This window comes from Sebastes umbrosus, chromosome 14, assembly GCF_015220745.1.
Source record: "Sebastes umbrosus isolate fSebUmb1 chromosome 14, fSebUmb1.pri, whole genome shotgun sequence".
Taxonomy (NCBI): Eukaryota; Metazoa; Chordata; class Actinopteri; order Perciformes; family Sebastidae; genus Sebastes; species Sebastes umbrosus.
The window spans coordinates 6446069-6465938 of record NC_051282.1 but is presented as its reverse complement, the minus strand read 5'-3'; the positions used below and the strand labels follow the sequence as shown (position 1 = coordinate 6465938).

The 19870-nt window shown below is 41.0% G+C and overlaps 2 protein-coding genes across 2 annotated transcripts; one reads left to right on the top strand and one right to left on the bottom strand.

Annotated features, from left to right (window-relative positions):
- Positions 1 to 327: 327 nt before the first annotated feature.
- Positions 328 to 7200, bottom strand: LOC119501261 (growth hormone secretagogue receptor type 1-like). The gene is made up of 5 exons (XM_037791523.1): positions 7065 to 7200; positions 5056 to 5231; positions 2680 to 3499; positions 820 to 1118; positions 328 to 507 (listed from the first exon to the last, which is right to left on the bottom strand). The coding sequence occupies exons 1-5, from the start codon at positions 7198 to 7200 to the stop codon at positions 328 to 330; spliced, it is 1611 nt and encodes a 536-aa protein (XP_037647451.1).
- Positions 7201 to 11769: 4569 nt separating this feature from the next.
- On the top strand, positions 11770 to 19475 carry LOC119501491 (enoyl-CoA delta isomerase 1, mitochondrial-like). Its single transcript, XM_037791896.1, has 7 exons — positions 11770 to 11827; positions 12727 to 12852; positions 14150 to 14277; positions 15413 to 15568; positions 15685 to 15797; positions 17461 to 17639; positions 18100 to 19475. Exons 1-7 carry the CDS (start codon positions 11785 to 11787, stop codon positions 18264 to 18266), a joined length of 912 nt encoding a protein of 303 aa, XP_037647824.1. The 5' UTR covers positions 11770 to 11784; the 3' UTR covers positions 18267 to 19475.
- Positions 19476 to 19870: the final 395 nt, after the last annotated feature.

The following is a 19870-nucleotide window of genomic DNA, read 5'->3' as shown; positions in this document are numbered from 1 at the left end:
GTCACAAACTGACGCATATTCCAAATGCGCTGTATACGTATATCTCCAAAGAATGCTCCAAAACCTGAATAATATTGGCACATCCCACATGTCTTAATTGGAAAATGCTCCATTCGGAATATCCAAACGGAATATGCTGTTTACACGACCCGTATCGAATTCTGAAAAATTGTCATATTCTGAATAATAGCGGAATATTAGTGTGCATGTAAACATAGTCAATGATTAATTAAAAAGATATTAAAGTTTAAACAGAAACCACAATTGATTGTTTCCCTTTTTTGCATGCAGTGTGTGCGTCTATTTCTGCGCGTGTAGTGTTCACCCTTACAAAGTGGTCGTGGAGTGCCGTGTCGTGAGTGTGCGCAGGCGGTGAGACTGTGTGTGAGAGTGTGTGCGTATGAGGCTGTGCACGGCGTGTCTATATTTAGCGGACATCAGGTTGTACAGTAGAGGATTGATGGCAGCACTGAGGCAGTAGAGGACAGAGGACACCAAGTTGAAATACTGAGACAGATAGTACAAAAATAACAAGTGTGTGTCAGGGTGTGTGTCGTTGAAGCGTGTGTCATTGTGTGTGTTATCATTGTACATGTCGGTGGGTGTCACGGTGTATATGTGTGCAGTGGGAGGTGTGTGATTAGGTGTGTTATTTTGTGAGTTTGCGCAAATGAGTGTCCTGTGTGTATTGGTGCTTGTGTCAGCATGGAGACTAGTGTGTGAATGTGACACTGTGTGTGTGTCATTATGTGTAGTGGTGTTATGCATTTGATTGTTTGTGTCTCTATTGTCTGTAAATCTACTGAGGTGTGTGTCTACATCAGTGTGTGTGTTGTCACAGAACATTTTGCCTCCCTCCGTGTGATCGTGTGCAGTCATCTTTCCAGTCTTGAAACGCGTGTCCGAGTCCGAGTCCGAGTGGCTAATGGGTTCAGCAACAGTGTGAATGTCGACATCTCTGTTTATGCCGACATCAGAGAGAGTGTTAATGTCTGAGTGTATGTCTGTGTCCGTGTATGCTTCCTGTCCGTCTATGCCGATGCCATGCGAAAAAGAGTAAATGGTCCGACCCACATGGAAGGGCAGCCAGCACAGGACGAACGCTAAGACAATCACTCCTGGAGAAGGTGAAGACAGAGGGGGGCGGGATGGAGAGAAAAACACAGGGGGATTACATTAGAATCATTAATACCTGAAGGTGGGGAAAGATGTCTCTTACTCTAATAAACCCAGATGCTCCCCCTGCAATTAGCAGTGGCGGCTGGTGGAAATGTTTCTAGGTGGGGCTGTGCCACATCCAATCAATTTCAGTAAATATACCGGCATGATTTAATGCAAAAAAAGTGAAGCTACCAAAAACACATTACTACTTTGCAGTTAAATAATCAACACTTATTTTATTCCAACAGGAGCAGTAAAGAATGCTTAGGAAAAACACAACAGTATAAAATGTACTCAGCGGTGGAAAGTAACGAAGTACATTTACTCAAGTACTGTACTTGAGTACAATTTTGAGGTACTTGTACTTTACTTGAGTATTTCCATGTTCTGATACTTTCTACTACTACTCCACTACATCTCAGTGGGGAATATTGTACTTTTTACTCCACTACATTGATTTAATAACTTTGGTTACTTTACAGATTCAGATTATTAATACAAAATATAATCATCTAATAAATAATGATGTATCATTATAGATTAAACTACCCAACAGTATACTGTATAAAGTCATTAAAATGAGCTCCACCTTTACCAGCTGCAACATTGATGAACACATTAATGCATCAATAAGTATAATCCAATAATATACATTCATCTGCATAATGTGTACTTTTATGCTCGGTACTTTAAGTATATTCATATGCTAATATTTTTTTGCACTTTTACTTAAGTAGGATTTCGAATGCAGGACTCTTACTTGTAACAGAGTATTTCTACATGGTAGTATTGCTACTTTTACTGAAGTACAAGCTCTGAGTACTTCTTCCACCACTGCTTGTATTATAATACAATAAACGTGTAATACAATAATAATATAATATAACAATATAACATGAAATAGAAATGTTTACTTAATGTGATGCCCCTATTGACCTTGCTTTATTTGGTAAACCAATAGCGAGGTAAAGATCAGGGGAAGTAAACATGAAGTGTAATTAGGAAAACTGCCATTAAGTCCTGAAGCTATTCAGACACCTGAATGTACATAAGCATGGGACTCAAGTGCTCTGAGGTGTAGACATAGTAAACTCCAGCAACAGCCTCAAGGTGATCTATTGACAGTATGTGGAAATCATACCAGCTACATAATACAGTTTCCATGTCCAGACATCTGTAGAATATGTCACAGACAGTGAAGGTGATCTATTGACTGTATATTAACTTCATACCAGCAAGACTTTACTACAGTTTCAATGTCTATCTGTAGAATATGTTACGGAGATGAAATAAAGTAAAGACTTATTTTTAAATCAACACTTCCTGCTTTCATTTCAAAATAAATAAATAAATTTTTCAAGGTTTGTTTTGTTTATAAACCTGCTTGGTGACAAGCTTGGTTAGTGGTCCGTGTAAATATTTAATAAAAACTTGTATTTATGTAAGCACTAGTTTCTGTGTGTTCTTATTATAATAAACAAAGGACTTCAGGGTGTGTGTTGGTGGTGTGTTTCTCACCCAGCATTTTGACAGTGTGCCGGTGGCTCTGGTCCCTACGGCTGCTTTGTGGACGGAGCCACAGTGTCCGTCCAATCAGGCTGTAGACCACTCCCAGGATGCTGACAGGAACCAGGAAGTACAAGTTCGAGAGAATCATCATGGCCGACAACAGGCCGGAGGAGGCGGCGTAGTGTGTGCAGCGGCACTCTCTCTTGTCAGTCCGTCCCTTTGGACCTCCATCAGTGCCTTCTTCCCGTCCTCCTCCCTCATCTTCCTTCATTTTATTTTGCCGCTCTCCCTCAACTTCCATCTCTCCTCCTTCATCTGCTTGTTTTTCAACTTGTATTTGTCCTCCATCTCCTTGTTTCCTCTCATCTCTTTCTTCTATTCCCACTTTTCTCTCTCTTAACTCCCCGACTCTTTCACCCCATCCCATTTTCTCTTTTTCTCCCCACTTTATTCCCTCTAATCCTCCATTCATTGAGGCCATGTGTCCACTTCCTCTTTCCCCTCCACCTATCATAAATCCTCCCTGTTCTCCTTCCTTGCCTGTCCACCCTCCGAGCCCTAGCTCCTCTCCCTCGACTTCCTCCACTCCAACCATTACCAACACCGGTGCCGCACTAACGGCCGCGCCCAGCCACAGGCAACCGATGAGAGCCCTTGTTCTGCGCCGTGTCACCAGGGTCTTGGCTGTGATTGGCCAGCAGACAGCCAGGTACCTCTCCAAGGAGAGGAAGGTGATGTGGAGGATTGTGCAGAAGGTGCAGCACTCTGAGAGGAACATAGTCAGCTTACAGACAAGGTCTCCTAAGGTCCAGGGTCTGGGCCTCCAGAGCTGGAAGAGACGGAACAATCATTTTACCCTGGAGACAGCTCCGTTTGCACCTTTATTCCACTTCATGACACAGCTGTCACATTCAGGTGTGCACCGACCTTTTTTAGACATGAATAGTGATGTTTCACAACAAGACAGTTGTTTCAGCCGAGAACCAATTCAAATCATGTGCCAACCAAAGAAAAAGAATGATGATACAGGACATCTAGACAAGTGCCAACTGAAATTAATTTCCACAATGACAGTGAACATGTTGTCAAACCAGAACTGGCAGGGTAAAACACACACTCTGTGTAGTGTGGGCATATTGAGTCCCAGGCATAAGAAGTAGCCTGCTTAAACTAGCTTGGTGGCCTACAGTAGCATTCCGAATGACAGCTACACCTTTTTTATCCACACTAGCAGCGATGAGGTTGACCTCTCTCTAAAACAGAAACAGTAAGTAGGCTGCTTCCTGAATATCGTATTGAGAATAGCCCCTATTTAAAGGAGCTGAATGCGAAATTCAGAACAGAGGGATTGCCTCCATACGGTTCTCAACATGGTGACGGCAGTGCTCACAGAGCTAACAGTGTTTACCTGGCGGGCAACTGGAGGTGCTACGCTTCCACGACGATGCCGTCGGTCCAGCCCGTTCTTATTCCCAGGGCGCGAATTATCGTGTGTGTGATACCAACATACAAGGCACCCTTTAGTGCCTGCATGAAACACACTGGGATTTCAATTAACTACAAAGAGGCCGTGAGCTAACCAGTGGTGCACACTCACATGCACTAAAAGGCCCGCACGGCCGGTCCAGCTATGTTAACAACACACACCGAGAGAAAGAGACTTCATTCTCTGCTCAGGTAGACATTACTCCACTATATCTTTACATAGCAAATAGTTGTTTGCTGCTATATTAACGCTCTGGATACTGAATAGAGCACCATTAAAGTCTCTAGTGTCCCAAAAGTTGTAAAATTCACTAATAGCCAAATACAGAGTTATTGGCATAGGCCTTATGAACATGCATCAGACCCACGGGACTGCGCCCAAATGCGCCGCCCTGACAGGTGCGGTTCAGCTGTATGTGGCTGTAATAATGGATTTATTGGCCGTAATTCATCACTTTTATTATCTTCTAATACATTCATGGGCTGTAGGCCTATGCTGTAAGCCTGTACCATGGATATGTTAACGTCTCTGTTGCCAAACAACCGGCTATAGTGGATAGTAGCATGACATTAACGTAATTACTAGTTACTAGTAGTTAATAGGCTTTTACTAAGATTTAATTTTTCTAATCCTGATTATTATATGTCGCCAGGTTAAGTTGTTAAACATGGCCTGTTGGTTTGTGTGTCTCATTATGTACGTACCATAACAAATCTCATGTTAGTACATAATGATTGATTAAAATGATGATTTAAGCAGCGGTGCAGCCTCCTTAACAAACACTGTTGTGGCTACTAGGCTAGGCTACTGCGAGCAAGCAAGCTCATGAACGTGTGGTGCTGCCAAAATATCAGTATCTGGTCAGACCATAATATCACCATGTATGTGTGTGCATGTACCTTATAGAGCTCCAGAGGCAACAGCAGGAGTATCAGCAGATCACTGACAGCCATGCTGCTCAGGTAGAGATAGGTAGAGCTCCTCATGTGGGGTCGGAGCCAAACCACCAGAATAGTCAGTATATTTCCCAGAAGGCCGAAGAGAATCAGTGGAATGTATATGACAGTTACGCACACTAGAAGATGAAATATTATGTTTTATCAGACAGTTTGTATTTATCTCAGAACTGTACACACATAGTCAGCCATGGATGGAAAATGAAATAACAAATGTAGAATTTTACTGCAATATGTACTTATAATTACCAGAACAGCTAGCCCGTGGGAATCTAAAGGAATAATTTGACCTTTTGGGAAATAGCCTGGCTCTGCCAAAAGTTCAAAAAATCCATAGCAGCACCTCGAAAATTCATTAATTAACATGCTATAACTCCAAAAACTGAAGAGCAACATGATGTGGTTTTACGCAGAGTTTATATGCCGAACCCATAGACTGTATGTAAGAAGTGGACGTAGTCACAATGACGCCGCCCATTGGGTTGCGGACTGCCGTTCTGAGGCCATTTCGGGATTTTGGCCATCGCCATATTGTGTTATTGCAACTAGAAGTGACACGAGAAGGTGGAGCCTTGTACAACCAAATGCTGAATAAGACATGTTTTAGCGACCAAAAACGTTATAATTACCTTTCATGAACTGAAAACACACTGTGAAAGGGTTAAAGTTGTAAGACGAAAACATGGACAACACCCAGACCGGACAACGCCGTGGTGGCAACCTGTCAATCATAAGGTAGCCCCGCCTTAAAGCATCCCCTGCTTTATGGTCTATTTGACTTACTAAATGAACATCATGCTGTGTTGAAGAAGACTTGAAACTAGCGATTGAGACCATAAACTCATGTTTACAATGTTTACTGAAGTAATAAATCAAGTGACAGGTAGGGTCATTTTCTCATAGACTTCAGAGCAGTCGCCCCCTGCTGGCTTTTAGAAAGAATGCAAGTTTAAGGCACTTCCGCATTGGCTTCACTTTTCAGAACCGGAGGTTGCCCCCACTAGCCGAACCCTCTATACCTCTCTAACCAAAGCTTTTCAAACTCTGGCATAAAATTGTATGTTCATGTAGGACCACGTCATTAAGAGTATGTGGCTGAGTGAAAAAAAATGTTTAGTATTATGCTAAGCTAACCGGCTGCTGGCAGTAGCTTCATATTTACCATAGCAGGCTGGTCTCATACACTGTTTGTAGCTTAACCTACGAAAAGTAACGCACTGTAATTTGTAATTTGTCCCACAAAATCAATTCACGTGTAATTCACGTAATCGTGAACCAGGAAATATAAATACCGAAAAATGGCGCGTAGGGAGGGGGTCGGGGTGGATGGGTTGATTAAAAAAATACCGGGATTTCACCCAGGAGACCGGTGTTCGTGTCCCGTGTGAAACCAGAAGTCAACATTGATTTATTTGTCACGTAACTGACGTACTTATGTAACGCCACTTCTGGAGTTATTTTAAGCCAAACCATGATCTTTTCCTAAACCTAATTAAGTCGTTTTGTTGCCTAAACCTAAGGAAGTTGTTTCCTGTGATGACATGTTTATTTTGAAAGGACTGTATGCATGTATGCACTTGGTTCTGGACATTCTTAGGAAAATGAACAAAAAAAGGAGGAATAACTTTTTCGTAACCGAACCGTTGTATGAAGATACGTTGACCATAGGCTACAGACAGGAGAGTGGTATCAATCTTCTCATCTGACTTTCGGCAAGAAAGAGAATAAGCATATTTCACAAAAAGGTTGAACGATTCCTTTAATATCAAAGGAAAGATGGTGCAGTTTTTAATTGTACTGACAATTTCCTTCAATCAAACAAAGTCAAAGGGGATAGGAGACTATATCAGTCTTTGTGATTTATGTTCTTTTTTTGTTTTGTTTTGGTGCACCTTTAAATTTTGATTAAACATTATGCAATAGCAGTATTTTCCTATTGTTTTTTTACCCACCTAGCTCAATCAATCCAAACAAAGGTTCCTCCCACTGGCACTCTTGGTTCAAGCAATCCTCCGGGAAGCCAGATGCGAGGCCACAGTTTTCATCTTCACAGCCACTGCCCATGTCGCCCAACTCCATAAGATCCATGGTGACGCAGGGTGGGGTTGGACAGAAAAAGTGAAAGCGGCGGGGGAGAGGTGTGTGTCCCCCCGGGTTACAGGGCGAAGAGGTGACGCACACTGATGGATTTCCTATGGCGCTCAATCACAGCTAACACTGAAGGGGATGGTCAGGGTGGGAAAGTGCTGTCTAGTCAGAACAACAGAAAAAGAACATATGAACACATTTACAAGAAATAACACAACAATTGCATGTAATATTACTCTGCGTATATGAATAAACACACATGCAGGCATGCATAGAGGATGTGCACTTTGAGGCAGTTAAATCAACACTACATACTGTTTATGTCATGTTTATGTTGTCCCCAAAAGATCCCCAAAAAATTAACCAAAAACTGTTGTACACATATGGGGGATCTTCAATATAAACAAGGTCCATTTATCAAAGATTTAATTGCTATTTAATTAGCTGAATCGGGTATTGGTGACAATGGGGCAGATTATATACTATAAACATTATATACTGGAATTTAAATTCCTGTTTAAGTTTTGATAACATTTATTTTTGTATTAAAACAGTTTACTTATAATTTCTGTTAATTTTGAAGATTTTTTTTACCAAGTTGTTGGTGTACAATTTATTATTTTAATAATAAAAAACAATTCACTAAATTGATGTCATGTTATCCATGTATTCATTGGTCACATTTTGTTTTACAAAGTTAAGAAAGTGACGTTTAAGTCAAGCCTGATGTTGCCTTACACATAAAAGAATGATCACATAGTCACTTCCACACAGCGAGACATACAGCTTATCAATTAAACACTGGTATCGGATCGGTACTCGGTATTGGCTGTTACCCAAAGCTCAGGCATTGCTATCAGTATTGGGACTGAAAAAGTTGGATCGGTGCATCCCTATTCCTTATTACTTTTGTTATTTATTTATTTTTATCACTGAAACCATTAATATCAATACGAATTAACCAATTTAAAAGTCAACTTGTCATTATTACATCATCCACAAAACAATCTGCACCTAAAAACTGTACATTAGTGGTTACAGCTATAATATATATATATATATATGTATATATATATATATATATATATATATATATATATCATGTGAAATGTAATTTAAGGTAAAATAATATACTCACGGATTGAGGGGAGATTCAGCGCCTGGTGTATCTCTCTGCTGCAATCACACACTTGTGCTTTACTGTGACTTACACACACACACACACACACACACCCACACATCTATCTCTCCCCTCACTCTCTCCCCTCTTATCTCTCCCTTTCTCTTCCTCTTCGTCTCATATTTTATGGTCTGCGCTTTCCTGTATACTTAAGCTATTTCACATTACGCCACTTTATAGGAATAAATGTTTACCAACAGTATAAAATTACCTTTTCACCTTGCTAACTAATTTCAATGTCATAATAAGAGTTCTTTAATACAGTGATTCTCAAAGTGGGGTCCGGTGACCCCCAGGGATCCTTAGCAATCTGTCAAGGGGTTCACTAAATAATTTGCTATAAATTATAAAATTGTGCTGTGTCATGAAAAAATGCATATCTCCAGATGGGGACCATTTGCAGCAATAAAACAAGAATATTGTGTCCATTACTCCCACCCACGTTAGCTTTGGGCCAATAGAAACTCTGATATGATTGTGACACAAAGCAATAATGTCATTATTTTAAAGTTGAAGCACTAACTGAAAGTCAGCTTTAGACTGGTCAATTCAAATATCTAGAATTATTAGGACTATGCCTTGCTACTGTTCATTTTCTAAAAGCTTTTAAGATGAATTACTTGAAATGTAGGCTATACATGATGTCAAGTTGAGTCCAAATGCAATTTGAATAAAATCACCCTCTGTTTAAAAGGTATATAATTGGTATTAACATTCAATAACATTGCAAGTTATCCCCTCTGTGGGACTAATAAAGGAGTATCTAATTTATCTGATCTTAACATGATTCAAATGTGTTTCTGTTTATCACTATGAAACAGCTCTGAAGTATTAAGGTTGAAAAGTTTTAGAATACAAATAGTTCCAATGGCGTCTAGGAGTACAAATGGTAGTAAGCATTATGCTTAATCGGTGTTATGATTAAGAAGGGGTCCTTGGAAAATGATCTCCCCTGTAAAGGGGTCCTTGGCCCCAAAAAGTTTGAGAACCCCTGCTTTAATATATACTGTAGCACCAAGGAGTGGTGGAGGAAGTATTCAGATGCTTTAATTAAGTAAAACCGATACGGCAATATAAACATACTCCATTACAAGTAAAAGTCCTGCATTTCTATTCCTACGGTACCTTACATTCCCACTTAAAGGTATATTACGCAGGAATTTTATAAAAATAAAAAAACAATGTATAGACTCCATACTAAAATAATCCCTCTCTATCATCATTCACGAGCCACTAGAAGTGTGTAGTGGTGTCTGTATCTGCAGAGACCCTGCGCTCTGCCTGGATTTTCTCTTTTATTCTTATTATGCCCCCACACCTGCGACAACCGTGTCCGTCCGTCCTGTATGTACGTCCATCCGGACCATTCATGACCTCATTTGACTTTGGTGGTCAAAGGTCAAGGTCATTGTGACCTCACAAAACACATTTTTGGCCATAACTCAAGAACTCATATGCTAATTGTGACAATTTCACATAAATGTCTAACAGGACTAAATAATTCTAGTTTTGCTGTGTTCAGCAGTGTATTGCTGCCACACCAAAAAAAATAATGGATCAGTATCATATTGTTATAACGTGAAATGTTTAATGTTTTAACAATATACTGTAAGTGATTCAAGATTCAAGATTCAAGATGTTTATTGTCACGCCGGTTGTACAGGTACAAACGTGTGAAATACTTTTTGCTGGGAAGCTCCATTAAAATAATAAATTATATTACATTTACATTTACATTACATTTACATTTGCATCACAATTATAAAAGGAAATACTTTATACAAGGGCATATTAAGAACATATACAGGCATATTAAGAACATATGTATTAAGAATATATACAGTATAAGATATATCTTTGTGTAAGAATGTGTCAAATTAATTATAGATTTAAAAGTCTGATGGCCTGGGGGAAAAAACTGTTCCTCAGTCTGCTGGTGTGAGTCCTGAGGGGTCCTGTATCTTCTACCAGAGGGCAGGAGGGAGAACAGGCTGATGTGGGGGTGTGTCGTGTCCTTAATGACCCTCTGGGACTTCCTGAGGCACCGCTGGGTGTAAAGCTCCTGCAGGCTGGGCAGCTCGCACCCGGTGATGTGTTGGGCCGAGCGCACCACCCTTTCCAGCGCCTTACGGTCCACGTTGGTGCAGCTGCCGCACCAGGTGGTGAAGCAGCCTGTCAAGAGGCTCTCTATGGTGCCCCGGTAGAAGTCCCTGAGGATTTGCGGTTTCAGTCTGAAAGTCTTGAGTCGCCTCAGAGCGTACAGTCTCTGCTGGGCCTTCCTGACTACAGCGGTGGTGTGGGTGGCCCATGTCAAGTCCTTATGGATGTTGACACCCAGGTATTTAAAGGTGTCCACCCTCTCCACCGCTGTGCCGTTGATGGTGACTGGGGGGTGAGTGCAACCCCCCCTCCTGTATTCACCTCCTTGGTCTTTGAGATGTTCAGGGAGAGGTGGTTGTTCTGACACCACTGTTCCAGGGTGGTCACCTCCTCCCTGTAAGCCATCTCGTCGCCATGGGAGATCAACCCCACAACTGCTGTGTCGTCCGCAAACTTCACGATGGTGTTTGAAGCTCTTGTTGACACACAGTCGTGGGTGTAGAGGGAGTACAGGAGGGGGCCGAGAACACAGCCCTGAGGCGCTCCTGTGCTTAGAGTCAGTGAAGTCGAGGTGAGGTTGTTGATTCTCACCACATGGGGGCGTCCCGTCAGAAAGTCCAGGATCCAGTCACACAGTGGTGTGTTCAGGCCCAGATCCTTAAGCTTACTGACGAGCCTGGAGGGCACTATGGTGTTGAACGCTGAGCTGTAATCCACGAACAGCATCCTCACATAGGTGTCCCTTCCTTCCAGGTGGGAGAGGGCGGTGATGATCACGTTATAACGTGAAACGTTTTATGTTATAACAATAAGTTATAATTTTTTAACATAAAAAGTTTTGTGTTATGACGAGATAAATAGTATATTGTATAAAGTTTGTATGTTCTAATAATGTGAAAATATCTTCTTATAGCGTGAAAAACTTCTTGTTATAACAAGAAACTTTTCACATCATAACGTGATCCGTTTTTTTTTTTTTTCCTGGTGTGGCAGCAATACGCTTCAGGAGTGTTCGGGACGTTTCTGAGGGTCAGTAAACAGTCTTTGGGCTCCACAGCCAATAAGCAGAGTGCACAGCCCATTCTCATTCCCAGGTAGTCAAACACCGCCACATTTTCACACCACATGCCTTAGTAATATTTGAACAAAGCTAAAGAAGAAGAAGCTGATCCCGCCCATTGTGATGATGGATGTATAAGAGAACAATTGTGATGCAGTCTTGCTATTGGTGGAAGGAGCAGTGTGCTGTCGGCTGCTATCCCTCTACTGTCTCCCGTCTCCATCCAGAGTCTGAGCAGGACAACATGGCATTGAGAGCTGCATTGAGGAGCAAGTGCAACTTGTCCGGTATGTCTGCATGTGTATGCACCTTTTATTCCAACGGAGTGTCTTGAATATTACAAATTTCCAGCAGGCCTCTGGCTGACAGATGACAGTTTTGCACTTTTTTCCTTCCATTTATAAAGGGTGCAAAACCAAGAATAAAGCTTATATGTAATTTGTTTGCTATCACTTTCTATACATCTTGCACTTGTCAGTGTGCTAGTAAATTCCCTTTACTATCTGTTTCTCTGATGTTTCTCGTCAACCAGCCGCAGAATTTCTTTCCTGCTCCAGTTTAGTTTTCCTCATGTTTCCTTCCAACCACTTTTCTATTATATGTATCTATATGTTAGAAATATATTAGATTGTTGTTCATTTAACATATTAACTGCTACTGAAGACATTCAAGATTTCACACAAATACAATGTAATTTATTTAAAATTAAATTAAATTACGAATATAAAAGTAGTAAAAAATGTTTATTATTATTATTATTATTATTATTATTATTTAAGAATGAACAATATGGCAGATGTAGGGTTTTTCCTCCTCTGACCATCCATATGTTTAATCTTATCACCCAGAGCTGCTCCTATAAAGTTACTGGGTCTTTCTGTCCTATTAGTAAAACCTTTTTACTCCAGCATTCTCAAGTGTAACTCTTAGAAGCTTGATCAATATGTGCCATCAATCCATAACTAAACTGTAAGTTGTTATAATTGTAAGTTTAGATTTTTCTGATTTGCAGATATGTACTAGATATAGTGGATATGTACTGCATGTAACAGATCTACCTCACAGCCACTAACAGTGTGTGTGTGTGTGTGTGTGTGTGTGTGTGTGTGTGCGTGTGTGTGCGTGTGTGTGTGTGCGTGTGTGTGCGTGTGTGTATGTGTGTGTGTGTGTGTGTGTGTGTGTGCAGCTCTTCTTTCCCAGCGGTCTTCCTGCAGCAGTCATGGCAGAGTATGTGTGTCTCCTGTCCTCGTCGCTCAGCGGAGGAACAACTCCACCTCTCCTAAGATAGAAGTGGATTTTGACCAAAGTACGGGTAAATAGATCAGTACAACTTCTGTATGTGCTGAAAATGCCGGAACCACTTTTGTTCCTGTCTCTTTGATCAGGGGGAGAACAACTGCTAATGCCTAGTTCACACTATCACTCCCTCCAGGAAATATACGACACCGTGGTTCTTCTGTTACTGTTGGATTTATTCCTGCACCTCATCAACATCACCGTCATCAAATCCACCGCCGAACTGTTCAAAATACATTACAATGCACAGAGCAAACACAGCGCGTCACACACAAACTGTAAACAAAGCTGGTAAATATGTGCGACGAGACGAAACACAAAATAAATATACCTCGCTGGCTGCACACAACCGAGAGGGAATGAGTCGACTTGAATATAGTTTCTTCAAAAATATGGGCAATGCAATCATCTTAAACTTAAACTTAAAGTCTCTACTGAAATGGCTTGTGTTGAACAATGAAAAAATATTATAAATATGTGTATTATTGTAACTATTTACTTATTTATTTATTAAACTTTTTTTTCGCCTGTTTGCTTCTATACTCTTTGTCTAGCATGCTAAATATCTGGACCTGTCGGGGAACTACATCCAATGAGAGCGCTAGACATGGGTTGAGGGGAAACCTGGAGGAGGGGTCGCCTGTAACAATAGGAACTTTACTGTTTGTGTTACATTTGCAACTCAGATCAAAGTAGTTGTTGCACATACAGTAGAGGAAACTATAAACAGTAAAGACGTGTGGAAACTGGCTAAAATGATGTGAACACGGTTGCCAACGTCAACATCAACAAGCATATACACCTGTCACTTCTTGCCTGTGTTTTCGTGACAAACCGTTGTTTGGAGATCTCATCAGGGATTCCTCCTGGTCAAAGATCCTGTAGTGTGTGATGCCCTGATGCCGGTCAGTTATGTAGTGTGAAAACCACGACGACTTCAAGACTCCCGATTACAAGACTCCCGATTTCAAGACAACAAGTTGTGTAATGTGAACTTGGCTTAATTTGATTGTAATTCAGGGTAACATCATTACATGGGACAAACCTGTGTAAAGGCTCCCAGGAGAGTCTGAGCCGTTCATGTCTCTCTGTTCTTGACTGAACCTACCAAGAGACAGCCGGCGACAGAGAAATGTAAATTACGTATTGCTGTTGGCCTTGACATCACATTATAAACTATAAAACACAATTAGAGCTGAGACTTCAAGTTCCCTGTTATCATTTCTACCCCTTCACATCATTTCTTTTCCTCTTGAGATGGATTTTTTGTCAAAGCATTGAGGTAAAAGATGAGCGTCTCTGTCTCTCTGTAGGTGTGGCTGTGATGCGCATGCAGAGTCCCCCGGTCAACAGCCTCAGTTTAGATTTCATCACGGAGTTGTGCATTGGTGTAGAGAAGCTGGAGATGGACAAAAGCTGCCGAGGCCTCATCATCACCTCGGTACTGTATAACCTCATCGTGGTACCAACCACGTCACATTGCTAAATGACGCTCAAAACTTTGTGTAAATGTTGGCGTAGCCATTTTCACAGGGGTCCCTTGACCTTTGACCTCAAGAATAAGACCTATGTGACCTATATGACCTGAAGATAAGTGAATGAAAATAGGTTCTATGGGTACCCACAAGTCTCCCCTTTACAGACATGCCCACTTTATGATAATCACATGCAGGTTTTTGCTTGCAGTATAATATAGTGTTATTTTCACCTATTCTAAAAATGGTGTATCTGAATATTTCTGCATACTGGCGTCCCTGAACAGTCTTGTAAATACATAAATTGGGTATCTCTGTAAAGCTGAGACTATTGTGGATTCAATGATCCCAACTGTATTCATATGTGATGATGTTAATCCCCATAGTAGACATTTCATTGTAGTGAGACCATTTTTTAAGAACTTGACGTCACTGTATAGAATAACCTGTGGTGACCTCTAGGATAATCACTGCCTCATGAAACTTTACAGCCACAAACTACAGACCTACGGCATTCAAAGGATTTATGGCTTTCCTAGGTAGATTGACAATAAGGGGGTTTCTGAGCAGTTTACCAAACAGTAGTGCTCGCCATCTAATCGCCGAAAAAATACTTTTTCTATGGTGTTCCTCAAGGTTTTGGTGTCTTAATGTGGTATTTTGGAGGGATTATTGATCATTTTTATCATTTCTCGAGTGGTAAAAAAATGGTTAAATTAAGCACCAAATCGGTGTAACAAATGGTGTCAACCCAAAAATTGCTGCAACAACTTATGAGACATAATAGAGCATGGGGATGACCATCATATACTTCTATCATAATGTTCCAAGCCCTTATACACTTTCACAATTTGTTTTAATTAATTGATCCATGGTTATTTATGATTTATAACTAGAACAACGTTCTGAGCTGCATCTGAAATCAATCTTCAGGTTCCCAGCTTTCAGATGATGTACACCACTTCTATGTGACATCTACTGCTGACCTGCTATCTCCCCCTAAACCCCCGTACCCTCCTAGAAAAGACAAAAACAAATGTTTATATGTTGCAGCACACATTGACCGTTTACCCTGAGTGTGTGTTTGTCGTTTAAATCCAGAGCCAGCCCAAGGTATTCTCAGCCGGGCTGGACATCATGGAGATGTACGGGAAGAGTCCAGAGCGCTGTGGGGAGTTCCGGAGAGCCGTTCAGGAGATGTGGCTGAAGCTCTACAGCTCCAACATGGTCACTATAGCTGCAATCAATGTACGTACTGTTTAAACCTACCCACCCACCAACCCTCTGGTAGTCACTGTGGTTGAAGAACAACTCAAACATCATCAGCAGAAAAATAATAAAATGGCTGCGTCACTCCTTCCACAGGGTTCCAGTCCTGTGGAAGCAGTCTTATGTCTCTTACGTGTGACTACAGGATAATGGCGGACAACCTACGTTACCGCATCGGCCTTAATGAGACGCAGCTGGGCATCGTAGCGCCGTTTTGGTAAGGAGTTATAAGTATGACAACACAGATAACTGTTGTGGTTATGTTCATGAGGATGATGATAGTGTTTTGTTATTGGTATTGTTGGTGTCAAAAAACAGTTTTTTCGAATTGCCACGATAGGCTGGCTCTAGAAGCGAGTCAATCCCCATAGACCCCCGTGTTAAAATGCTCAACTTTACATCAGAAATAAACATGTCCAAAGCCTTGTAAAAAAAACAGTTTTGGTCTCTATAGCTAATTTCCCCGTTCATGATAACTGTACGGGGGTGAATTTTTAAACAACTCACCGTTTAATTATTAATTAATCTATTAAGCCTTAAAGTTAGGTATAATTGAGGGCATGGCTGTTCTGAGTGACAGGTGGGTGCCGTACCAGGTTGCTAGATGCTAGCTATCTGCTCTGCTGCGTCGACCCAACGATCCGCCCATTTTTGGATTAGTTAAGGTCTCTGCACACCAAGTCCATATTTTTCGTATGCGTTTTTTTTAATCCGTCATCTGATAAAAAACATTAGGCACAGAAACCTTGCACATTGAGTCCGAAGAATTAATTATTCTATTTCTTGCAAAAATTCTCAGTACTAATGAATGAATGAATGACATTAGCACGAAGTAGGGCTGTCAAAGTTATTCACAATAATAACACTTTAACGCAACTTGCGATTTGTAGGTTGACCTCTGACCTGAAGATATGTGAATGAAAATGGGTTCTATGGGTACCCACGAGTCTCCCCTTTACAGACATGCCCACTTTATGATTATCACATGCAGTTTGGGGCAAGTCATAGTCAAGTCAGCACACTGACACACTGACAGCTCTTGTTGCCTGTTGGGCTGCAGTTTGCCATGTTATTATTTGAGCACATTTTTTATGTTAAATGCAGTACCTGTGAGGGTTTCTGGACAATATTTGTCATTGTTTTGTGTTGCTAATTGATTTCCAATAATAAATATATACATACATTTGCATAAAACAAGCATATTTGCCCACTCCCATGTTGATAAGAATATTTAATACTTGACAAATCTTCCTTTAAGGTACATTTTGAACAGATAAAAAATGTGTGATTAATTTGCGATTAATCGCGATTAACTATGGACAATCATGTGATTAATCACGATTCAATATCTTAATCGATTGACAGCCCTAGCAAGTTTTTGCCAGATTTCGCAATTTGCGGGTTACCTTCTAGACACGACCAGACGAAGTGAAAATGTTTATCGGATTCCATTTTGGATGATGACGTTTGCACGGATGGTGGCTCTGAGTGATCAAACAACCCTCTTTTGCCTTTTGACGGATGCGGAAAAACGCAGAAAATCAAACCTGTTCCGAAAACTTTAATGACTAACGAAAGTTTCAGAGTCGGTGTGTCAACTTGACTGACACAACGTGAGGTCATATTCATATTTAAACGTGCAGCAATTTCAGACAAAAAAAAAAAACAGACTTGGTATGCAAAGGCCTTTAGCCTGTTTTGTCACACCTAAGATGGCGACGGCTGGAGCCACCCACTTTGAGCTTCACAACGGCTCTTCAGAAACCTATGGGTGACGTCACGGAGACTGCATCCATATTTCATACAGTCTACGGTTGGTATGTACAGTTAATCAAACAACTCTGCTGATCCCTTGCACTGTGTCACCTGATTGTCTGCAGGTTTAAGGACACCATGACGAACACAGTGGGCCACCGAAACACAGAGTTGGCTCTGCAGTTGGGTTTGCTCTACAACCCGTCAGAGGCCCTGAAGATAGGAATGGTGGACGAGGTGGTACCTGAAGACCAGGTCCTCACCACAGCCACGCAGGCCATGACCAAGTGGTTGGCTATTCCAGGTATATTGATAGCTGTTATAGCATACATGATCAGTGAACTGGCCAGCGCAGCTACATTTTTATACTCTTCCACCTGTGGTTCTTTAGCTTCAGTGTTTGTTCACACGGAAAAGCGAGTAATGCGAAGCAAATTTTCGCTAGACATGCCTAAGAGGAGGAGTGGTTTCCCTCCATATAGATACCAACAACGTTTCATCAAACATGGCCAAGATAACCACTATTGTGCTTTGTAAATGTTGTGGAAGTCCCAGATACGTCGGAAAACCAAACTGCCCTGAAATTAATCGAATCGAAATCGTATCATGGCAGACTCGGCAAATAACGTATTATTGAAACTGGTAATTTACAGCCCTACTACCTATTGGCGCTACCAATGAAATTACCAGTACCAGCATTAATGCAGGGGCAGAAAACCTTCACTCCACTTTTGGAGCTAATTGTTCATCCGTTGACTTTACAGACCACGCCAGACAGATCACCAAGTCCATGATGAGGAAGCCAACCATCGACAAGCTAACATCCAACAGGGAGGATGACATCAAACACTTTGTCGACTTCATCACCAAGGACTCCATTCAGAAGTCGCTCGGCATGTATATGGAGATGCTTAAAAAGAGAAGGCGCTAGAGGACATAGGGAAACGTAGAAAATGACATGGATATACACGTATCCAGGGGGAGTTTGTGAGGTTAGTTGAAAACACATCTGACGTCAGTGTCATGTGCTTATTGGTGTCAACTGCGCTAAGATCCTTGAATACCAGCTCACCTTCATGACAGTGTTCAACCAGGAAGTTTGGCGGAGAGATACCCAGGATTGACACCAATGATTCAGTGACAAATCCATGTTTTCTATCCAAATTTCTATGTACTTTAGTTAAAGTAACATCAGTAAATTACAATGTACTTTCAAACCTTCCGCTCAATCGGAGAATATTTTTGTAAACTAAGGACATGCTAACATGTCCCCTCCTTAGGGGGGCGCCAGGATTTGTCTGCTCTGAGGTTGTCAAACTTAGGTTTGCTCATGTATAACTAAAATCAGAATAACACAATTGCTGGATAATTTAAACAAAAGTCTGTATATAAAACTGTTTAAAAAGATATACATTTTTTGCTACTTGGAAGCAAAATCTAACAAAATATTCTGCTGCAGTCCATATTTGTTGGCGTTTAGCCTTTCAAAAACAAAATTTTACGGTGGTCAAAAAAACGATTTGCTCTCCCGCTTGACACATACAAAGGAAGCCCACACCTGTATTAATGGGACAGTCTAGCAGCAATCAAATAACACCATAAATTACATTTATGTTTTTAACCACAATAACAAAAAAAATATTTTGGCTCTAACATTATTATAGTAAATTTATGAAGTTGTTACAAACCGCTATTTAAATCCATTCATTACACTTCTCAGCTCATGTGTTCTTGGTTTTGGAAAAGCAACCTATGATTGTTGAGCTATGATTGGACAATTGCTGTTTGGGGGAGGGGTTTAGTGAACAGTCAGTTATTGCCACAGACAGGTCTCCAACAAGTGTCTAGCTTTACTGTACCTTCAAGAACCATAACAACTAATGGAAGTGTCCTTGGGTGCATTTGAACAGCCCACAGTGGGAAAAGCCTTTTGTGATCTCTGAATAAATGGGTGTATTTACTGTATGTGGTCAGAGGATTTAATGATGTGATTAAAGAATGAGTTGAAGGTGTCAAAATCACTGTCACTTTAATTTTTGGCTGTATACTTTATCTTACAGGGGACCTATTATGCTTTTTCCCTTTCCTTTAGTGGGTTATATAGTTTTTTGTGCATGTAAATAAAAGGTCTGCAATATTACAAAGTCCACACCAAAGGGAGCCTGAAAGGCCTCGCTTGAAGTCCCGTCTTTTCTTCAGTAACGTGGTGATATCACCAAGTAACACACTTTGCTATATCGGCCAGTTTGGCACGCCCTCAAACAAAGCGAGTTAGAGCGGAGCTGAAGTCCAAAGAGTTTTGTTCAGTTGACCAATCACAACAGAGTGGGCCAGCTCACCAATCCGGGCAGACTGGGCTTTTCAGGAGGGGACGGGGTGGGGGCAGGGCAATACAGAGCATTTCAGACAGAGGGTAACATGTTCTGGTAGAAACCCCAAATACAAGTTTGCACCTGCAAATTAGCATAATAAGTCCTCTCATCTTCATGGTCACACTGAAAAATATAGTCTACTGCTACTGCAGGTACCATGATA